At 58.5% G+C, this 9,431-nt stretch overlaps 1 protein-coding gene across 1 annotated transcript in view; it reads left to right on the forward strand.

Moving 5' to 3' along the window:
- CACNA1I (calcium voltage-gated channel subunit alpha1 I) overlaps positions 1-9,431 on the forward strand; it is a 97,328-nt gene that overhangs the window by 83,378 nt on the left and 4,519 nt on the right. The window contains 9 exon segments of the mRNA XM_034643687.1: positions 561-650; positions 1,224-1,416; positions 1,980-2,131; positions 3,359-3,468; positions 4,104-4,237; positions 5,137-5,207; positions 7,822-7,900; positions 8,605-8,726; positions 9,129-9,431. The exon segment at positions 9,129-9,431 is cut by the window's right edge and continues 22 nt beyond it. Coding sequence (XP_034499578.1) covers positions 561-650; positions 1,224-1,416; positions 1,980-2,131; positions 3,359-3,468; positions 4,104-4,237; positions 5,137-5,207; positions 7,822-7,900; positions 8,605-8,726; positions 9,129-9,431 — 1,254 coding nt within the window.

The following is a 9,431-nucleotide window of genomic DNA, read 5'->3' on the forward strand; positions in this document are numbered from 1 at the left end:
CCTTCGCTGGTGTCTCCTGGGCACTCCTCCATTTGAAGTCTCACATTAGTGAGTGTAATTATTGCCGTTTACAGACAAGGAAGCTGGGGCCCAGAGAAGCTGAGGAACTTGTCCAACGTCACTCAGCCAGTGAGTGGCAGAGCTTGGGCGGTGCCCATGGCTCCTGACTTCTCTCGTAAGCTCCTGTTTTCAGGTGCTAGAGGCAAGCTTGGGGTGATGGTGCCAGGGCCCCTCATATTTGTCAGGAACCTTCTAGTTTAAAGTCTCAGCAGACCTGGCAAGCAGGCACTTAAGCATTAGTTACATTCTGTGGGCGAGGGGACAAGAGCCCATGAGTTTTCTTGAGTTCATTTTCAGAACCGAACCCAGGACTCCTGGTCTAGTGCTCCTCCCCCTGCAGCAGTGTCCACAGGGTATATGGCAGGCACATAGTAGGTCCTCAGGAATGGTTTGTTGTCATCTCAGGGAAGGCCTCTTTGTCTCTCTGCCTCTTGAAGGCAGAAAAATGGAGAGCTGTCTGCACCTACCACCCCAGGCCCTCCCCTTCCTGTGTCTTCCAGGCCCTGATGTCCCTCTTTGTCCTGGCCTCTAAGGACGGCTGGGTGAACATCATGTACAATGGACTGGACGCTGTTGCTGTGGACCAACAGGTGGGGGTGGGCTGGGCCTGGGCAGAAGGCAGTGGGGGAGGGACATGGTGTCTCTGAGGCCCAGTTGTCTAAAACTGGCATCAGCGGGACCTACAGCCCAGTGTCTCCCCCTGTCAGCCGAGGCCCATCCCTCACCATCCTAGCCTGAATCTTCCACCATTAAGCTGCTCTTGGGTAGTGTAAGTCAGGGTTGCATTTGCTTCACAAATCCCCCTGCTGTGCAGGAGAGCACGCCAAGCTGGCTTCTGCAGGGAGGGTCAGAGCCTTGTGGGTCTAGAACCAAGCGCAGGAGGAGGAGAGGGGCTGAGCAGTTGGCAGAGGGACAGCAGGGACAGGCCCGAGGTGAGAGAGCTGCACGTTCAGGGAGTCGTGAGTCGAGGGCAGGAGGTGGTGGAGGGGCTCGGCAGGGCTGGGAGGTCAGGGGGCCCTTGTGTGTCCAGAGCAAGGGCTGGAGTTGAGCTGAGGGCAGCGGGAGTCAGTAAGCGTGTTACAGCTGGGGTGGGCTTGTGGGAGCTCACCGAGGCTCAGCACTGCGGTGCCCCACCGCCCGCTTCTCCCCTTCCGCCCCCGCAGCCCGTGCCCAACCACAACCCCTGGATGCTGCTCTACTTCATCTCCTTCCTGCTCATCGTCAGCTTCTTCGTGCTCAACATGTTTGTGGGCGTCGTGGTGGAGAACTTCCACAAGTGCCGGCAGCACCAGGAGGCCGAGGAGGCACGGCGGCGCGAGGAGAAGCGGCTGCGGCGCCTGGAGAAGAAGCGCAGGAGTGAGTGGGTGGCTGTGGAGAGCGGGGCCTGCCCTGCCTGCGCCTGGATCCTCATCCTCCCAGCGCATCGGCCGGGGGCCTGGGTCTGACCCCAGCCTCTGGGCCTCGGGGGCTGGAAGGGAACAGAGGGTCGACTCTGGGCCCCTGGCCCTGCCCCTTCCTTCAGCATCTGCCTGTCCAGGTGACCTGATCCCCTGTTGCTGTCCACGCGTCCACTGGTGACCCCCTGGTGGCCAAAGGCTTGGATGCATAACCCTGAGCTGTGGGACCCCTGTTTTCCCCCCAGCAGACCCAGAGGCCCTGCCATGGGCATGTTTGGGGTAGATGGGAACAGTCATTGTCCTGTCCTCCCCCACCTCTTATCCTTTCTCCTTGTGTGTCCCCCACCCCCTGGCTGGGCGGAGGAGACCTAACTCTTGATTCTCAGGGCCTGGAGTGTTCTGACATCTCTCCCCTTGCTTCCTCCCTCCCCTGTGCTGTTCCCTCCATGTGCTCTGTTCCCCCACCTGGGCCCCAACCCTCTGTGGTCTGTGCCATTTCTCCACCCCCTGCCTCCCCCACAGAGGCCCAGCGGCTGCCCTACTATGCCACCTATTGTCCCACCCGGCTGCTCATCCATTCCATGTGTACCAGCCACTACCTGGACATCTTCATCACCTTCATCATCTGCCTCAATGTGGTCACCATGTCCCTGGAGCACTACAATCAGCCCACGGTGAGCCCCGGGCCCAGCCCCACCCTGAGGTCACATGGTAGGGTTGGGTCCTCAGTAGGCTCCAGGGACAGGGTGAGACAGGAGGGTCTGAGCAGCACCCCCATTTGGGGCCCTGTGCTCAGGAAGCTCATGGTCTGGTAGGACAAATGAGAGAAAGGGAAATGTCACTTGTTCCTGGTGAGTGGGGAGGTGTGTCATTTGGGCCCAGCCTTGAACATGGGTACCAGTGGTAGTGATGTGTGCAATGTGACACTTCAGGACACACGCAAATATTAACTCTAATGCTCACAGCAACCAAAGTTGGGGGAGGAGCCTTTCTACAGATTTTGTAGAGGAAGAAACTGAGGCTCAGAGGAAATATGCTGCCCAGATTACTCAGCTTCTAAGTAGCAGGGCCAGGACTAGAACTCAGATTTGTGTTTAAGGCCTACCATGGGGCCTCCACTACTGCCCTGGCATATGGAGCCTGGGGGAGAGGCATTCCTGTGGCCAAACCACTGGAGGCAAACACTGGCATGGGGGAGAATGACAAGTTCCCAGCGAGTTGCCTACAGCACTTGTGAGGGGCATGTAGGGACAAGTGCATTCTAAAAGCCTCAACATATTAGAGCCGGGTGAAGCAGAGCCTCCAGGTGAGGAATTGGTATCTTATTTTAAACGACAGGAGAGGTATATTATGAATGCAGGGAAAGGAAGGCAACCATTAGCAGAATAAACAGTAATGGTAGACCTTCCAAATTAACATGAGAAATAGAGTAACAGTACCATGAACTTGTGTGCCCGGCACCGGACTATTACTTCACTTAATTTGTACAGCAACTTTTTGCGGTAAGTAATGTTCTCATCCCCCATTTATAGATTTGGGAACTAAATCCCAGAGAGGTCAGGTGACTTGCCCAAGGTCACATAGTGAATAGGGAGTGCGTGCTGGGCCAGGATTCATATCTAAGTAGCCTGGTTTTTAACCGTGACCCTTAACCATTGCCTCATACTGCCTCCAAAGAGGGCTAACTGGACCAAATCAGCAGATATAGGGAAGAAGAAACAGGAGTGTAAAACAAATAGTGCACATTAATTAAAATAGAGGGAATTAAAGCAGATAGAGAAGCCATTGCATTAAATGCGAATGGACTAAATTCTCCCCTTAAAAAGCAGAGACTTTCCGAGTGGAGGAAGGTGGGCGGCCCGTCATGGGGTCTGGATCATGCTTCTCTTTGCACTCCATAGTCCCTGGAGACGGCTCTCAAATACTGCAACTACATGTTCACCACTGTGTTTGTGCTGGAGGCTGTGCTGAAGCTGGTGGCATTTGGGCTGAGGCGCTTCTTCAAGGATCGGTGAGCAGCGTGGCTGGGCTAGGGCAGCATGGAGTGGCCTGCGGGACGGGGAAGCAGTCCTGACCCCTGGGGAAGCCTGGAGCAGCCAGAGGAGGGGAACCAATACATGCGCACTGATGGCCAAGGCCCCCAGGTGCTGCCTGTAGCTCTGAACAGGAAGTGATTATGGTCCCACCGGGTGGATGCAGGGCATTCCCCCACCTCTCTTCAGCTCATCTCTCATGGGTCCTCCGTAACCCACAGGCAGAACAGGGCATACCTCATGCTAGTTCTTTTCAGAGGAAACAGTGAGGTTCAGAGAAGTTGATGGACGAGACCAAGGTCACATGGAGGGAGCATCTGGCTCAGGATTCCGATCTAGAAGTCATAGCTCATTCTTCCTCCTCTGCAGTAGGCCAGAGATGTTTGTTTAGCCTAGTCAGCCTCTTGCTTCAGGGATTGGAGGCTGTTGGGGGCAGAGAGGGAGCCAGACCCAGTGGGGTCTGGTGGGGCTAGTAGGGAGAGTGGCCACACATCCCCGTGGGCCATAGTAGGATGGTGGAGACCTGGGATGCTCCTCCCAACCTAGGCATTTCTAAACCAGAGTACCCCTCACCCTGCCTCCCACCCCGGCCCTCCTCTGCCTGGCCGAGCAGGTGGAACCAGCTGGACCTGGCCATTGTGCTGCTGTCCGTCATGGGCATCACGCTGGAGGAGATTGAGATCAATGCAGCACTGCCCATCAACCCCACCATCATCCGCATCATGCGGGTTCTGCGCATCGCCCGGGGTGAGGGGCAAGGGTGATGGGGTGGGGACAGGCATGGGACTCCCGGGAGTGGGGTGGGGGGCAGGCAGGGGGAGGGGCATGTGGGCATGATGGGCCTCCTGCTGAGCAGGGAGAACAGCAGCCAGGAGGAGCACTTACCAGACACACACACTTGCCCCCTGTGTGTACACACTCACGTGCCCTTGTCCACAGACCGCTCTGTACAGCACACTGTCTACTGTCCACACCCGCCTCCTGTAACACCATGACCCATGTGGACCAGTCTCGGGTTGGGATGAAAGGAACTCAGGGTATCTGGGAAGACACCGGAAAGTAACTCTAGTTCCTCATGGGCATGGGTCCAACACTGGCTGGGACGCACAGTCCCCAGTGCTTCTTACAACCTTCGCTTCCCCCGCACCCCAAAACTGGGCCTCCGCTCCTTTCACAAACCTGCCTCAGTGCTGGCCCGGGTGCCTCTTGCTCTTCTGCTCCACCACCTGCAACAGCTTATCGCCTCCAGGGTCCCGGGGCGGGGGGTGCGGAGAAATTCAGCACGGAACACTGGAGCCCTCTTTAGCCAGAGGGAAGGGAGAGATGTGGGCACTCGGGCACCATGGCTCACCTCGGTGAATTACAGGCTCACGAACACACTTCGGTCCCACTGTGTGTGTGTGTGCCCTCCTTCTTTTGGATGCATTCATACCAATATCCGCACCTCGTGCATGCGTGTCTTTGTGCACACCCGTGTTCAGCGGCACCCACGTACGTATGGTGCGGCATCACAGAGCAGTCCCCTTTGCTCGCACGCTCCTCCGCTCCTCCGGCGTCTCCCTTCTCCTCACTTACGCATGTGCACACGCGCACCCGCGCACCCCCGCTGCCCTGGGCTGAGTGCGCGGGCGGGGTGTCGCCCGCAGTGCTGAAGCTGCTGAAGATGGCCACGGGGATGCGTGCCCTGCTGGACACCGTGGTGCAAGCTTTACCCCAGGTAAGAGTCCCTCCTCCTGGGGGCCCGCCTGGCTGGCGCCGGTGTCTCACAGGCCCTGACTTTCCTTCTCCTGCCAGCCCTGAGCCCGGGGCTGTGACAGAGGGAAAGGGCCCTCTCTGCCTCTTTCTTCCTGACTTTAAGGGCTCACAGTGCCCGCTCTGTTCCTGGCCCTGAGCTGGGCGCCGAGGACCCATATGCGGCCCTCAGGAGTCTCCAGGCTGCCTCAGGGCCGTGTGGGGAAGGGGGGGGGCTCCTGACACTCCTCGGGGAAATCAGGGAAGATATCAGGGGACTTTGAGCTTGACTTTGCAGGGGGGCTTGGCAGAAGGAGGTGGTGATGTGAATGGGAGGTTCAGATATGACATGTTTGGTGGGGACAGTATGAGACCCTGACCCCCGGTGGAAACCCTAGGAAGTAGGAAATCACACCCCTCCCCCCACCTCCATCCCATTGGCCAGTGGAAGGGAGAGAGGGTCAGGGCCACAGAGGGTGCACCTTTCATCCTCCAGGGAATTCCGCAATCCCAGTGCTCCCCTCCCCCACTGTCTTGACTCCTTAGGGCCCCCCTCCTACCTCCCCCCAGGGTGGCCTCTGCTCTGAGGTGAGCCTCATACACATTCATTTATTCATTATGACTCATCTAGTCTTCAGGAATTTTAGGCATCTTACAATAAAGGGCACGAATCCAGCACGATAAAAATGAGGATAAAAGATTAACAGCCCTAGGAAGGTGGAAGCAAGGCTAATTCTCTCAGGGACAGGGGCTAAGGATGCTAGGATTTCCACTCCCAAGTTTGCTGTGACCATCCCAGCAGCCTCCTTACAAAGGGAAAGCAGCACAGCTCTCCTCGGGTCTGGAGGGAAAGCAAGCAGGGGTGTTCATTTGAAAAGATGTGGTTTTTCCTAACACAAAATCCCTTTGGAGGAATTTGTTACATGGAGATGCCCAGGAGGTCCCAGCTTCAAATAGGAAACATGATAGTAATTACAGTCACGTCAGCACTTGAAGAGACACATGCCAAGTACCGCGTAGGATGGGGGACTCGCCCTCCAAATGTATTAGCTGCCATGTGGACATTGGACATTTTCTCCGTTCTGTGTAAAGTGCTATGGAAAGGACACTTCCCACCAGGCTCTGCCCCATGCGGAGGGAGGAGGCAGCAAGGAAGGCTCCTCAGAGGAGGTGACCTGTGACCTGGGCTTTGAGGGGTGGGGCAGAGGCATTTACCAGGTAAAGCCAGAGAGAAGGTGTTCCCTGTAGGGAGAGCAGAATGCTCAAATGTAGTCTGGTCTCCAGCTGGCTGGAGTCTGGGGTTGGAAGATTAGGCTGGGAGGGAGTGCAAGGGCTAGGTCACAGAGGGCTTCGATGCCAGGACAGCAAACTCGGGCTTTATCCTGTGGGCAGTGGGCATCGTGAGAGGTTCTGGACAAGGGAGGCCTCCAGCAGAGCTGCCTTTTAGGAGTGGGTGGCGGGAGAGGCTGGAGGCAGGGAGGCCAACGAGCCGGCTCTGGGAGACGCTGAGGGTGAAGGAGGGAGGGACTGAGGGGGAAGGTGAGGTCCTCTCTGGTTAAGAAGCGCTGCTCACCTGGGCCTGCAGAGGGTGGGAAGCCGCCCTGAGGGCCAGGGCCAGCTCACTCCCTTGCTGGTAGGTGAGTGCTTGTACCGCTAACGAGCAGAGCATCTTTTAATTAGTCAGACACGATTGGTGTGATTGTACAACAGCTCGGAAGGAAATCTTCCTCTGGAGCAGAGAAACATTAGGAGGTTGTGGCTAACATGGTTTACTTTTCAACAATGAATGCAAACCCTCTTCTGATTCTATTCGTGCAGGCCTTCTGAGCGTGCCAGGAGATATTCCATTTCTAGGGCAAGGATAGTTCAAGTCTTATCTTATCCATAGCATGAGTTACAGGCGGTCTCCAGCCTATGGATGGATTTGAAATAGGTTTATAATCTGGGATATTTTGTTCCCACAGGAGCCGTGGGATGGGGGTGGCTGGGTTTGCAGGAAGCTTCTGGGGCTCACAATCCTGCCTGATTCCTCTGTTCACTTCCCTCCAAGGCCAGGCCCTGCGCTGGCCGGAGAAGGCAGATCCGACTTAATCCAGCTATGTCCCTGCTCTCAAGGGCAGAGCATAGTGACAGGGACACACGGGTTACACTCACACTGTCAGACTGCTTCCTGGAGGGATCCGGGCAGGCGTCGTGGAGGAAGCAGCATGGTTGCTGAGACCCCCCCCCGCCAGCTGTCTGCATGCATTTGTGGGACGTGACCTACCGAGTGTGTGCACCGGGTCAGCCTGCTGGGTTTGAATCCCAGTCCTCCCACTCACTAGCTGTGTGACCTCGGGCAAGTCACTACACCACTCAGTACGTGTCTTTCTCATCTCAAGAATGGGGTAGCCTGTAGTTCATAGATCGTTGCGGGGAGTAAGCGAGCTAATGCATCAGAAGTGCTTGAAACCAGCGGCTCAGGGGAAAGGCTCTACATGCATTTTGTTACTCTACCCCGTGCTGGACCTGGCCTCCCCCGGGAAGCCACTGCGGGGGTGGCAGCGCTGGGCACAGAGCCTGACCCTCAGGGTGGCCCCGCCCCCTGCTCTCCCCCGCAGGTGGGCAACCTGGGCCTTCTCTTCATGTTGCTGTTCTTTATCTATGCCGCCCTGGGCGTGGAGCTGTTTGGGAAGCTGGGTGAGTGACTACCGCAGCAGGCCTGGGCTGGCCAGGGGGCGGAAGGGACCTGGAGGAGGGCCTTAGCAGGGTGGGGAAGCTGGAGACACCGGCAGAGCGTCACATCAGGGTCTTTGTATCTGGGAGATGCCCCCACAGCAGGCCTGTGGGGGGACGGGGGGGGTGACCCTTGGCCATCGACCCCCTCCCCCGGGGTGGGTAGTAGCCTCTGAGTGATGCTAGCCTGGATCCAGCTGCATACCCTCAGCCTGTGCAGCAGACCCCTGACTTGGAGACCCCCAGCTGTCTGACCTCCCAGGGTGCCCCCTCTGGCCCCATGTGCCAGTGGCCGTCCTGAGCCAGCACCACCCCAGTGAGCAGAGCGGGCAGGGCCCAGGCCGAGGGCGACACAGCCCATACCGAGCCAGCCCTGCACAGGGTTGGTTTCAGAAAGTGAGGCTCCCTTAGGGGCTGGCCCTCATCCCTGCATCCTTTCTCTCAGGACCTGATCCACAAGTGAGGGGAGGAGCCAGGCTCCCCAGAGTCTGAGGGCCAGCTTGTGTGCCCCTCCTTGAGCCTCAGTTTCTCCATCTGTGGGCTAGACACAGTCTACACGCACCTCTAAGGATTGGGGATCCTGAGATGAGGCTGGGAGGCCCTGGTGCAGGGCAGGCTGGGCAGGGGCCTCTGTAGTGGGACAGGGCTGACCTCTTCTCTCCGTTCAGTCTGCAATGATGAGAACCCATGCGAGGGCATGAGCCGGCATGCCACCTTCGAGAACTTCGGCATGGCCTTCCTCACGCTCTTCCAGGTCTCCACTGGCGACAACTGGAATGGGATCATGAAGGTACCCGTGGGCAGGCTGGGGAGGGAGCAAGCAGGCTGGGTTCTGGGGGTGAGGGTCCTGACAGCTAGGGCTCCCACCCAGCACTCCACTGCATGCAGGAGGAGAGTGCAGGGCCGTGGGATGCCCAGGGAGCTGCCTGGGGCTCTGAAGCCCAGCGAGGTGGAGATGAGCCCGGAAGGCGTTCTCCGTCCACCCCCAACTGCTGCTCTGGGATCAGTGCTTGGGATTCTCGGGGACACGACTCCGCCCAGGGCCAGAGGGACCTTGGGGCCCATAGCCCAGGGCCAGGGGCTCAGGCACCGCGCGTCCTCGCCCGGTGGAGAGCCCTGGCCTGGGCGGGGCGGGGCTCGCGGAGGGCAGAGGCGAGGCCACGGCCCTCACGGAGCCTCGCCCCTGGTGCAGGACACGCTGCGGGACTGCACCCACGACGAGCGCAGCTGCCTCAGCAGCTTGCAGTTTGTGTCGCCGCTGTACTTCGTCAGCTTCGTGCTCACGGCCCAGTTCGTGCTCATCAATGTGGTGGTGGCCGTGCTCATGAAGCACCTGGACGACAGCAACAAGGAGGCCCAGGAGGACGCCGAGATGGACGCTGAGCTGGAGCTCGAGATGGCCCACGGCCTGGGTCCTGGCCCGCGGCCACCCTCCAGCTCCCCGGGGGCACCTGGCCGGGGCCCGGGCGGGGCGGGCGGCGGGGGCGACCGCCGA

Source organism: Ailuropoda melanoleuca, chromosome 15, assembly GCF_002007445.2.
Source record: "Ailuropoda melanoleuca isolate Jingjing chromosome 15, ASM200744v2, whole genome shotgun sequence".
NCBI classification, from domain to species: domain Eukaryota; kingdom Metazoa; phylum Chordata; class Mammalia; order Carnivora; family Ursidae; genus Ailuropoda; species Ailuropoda melanoleuca.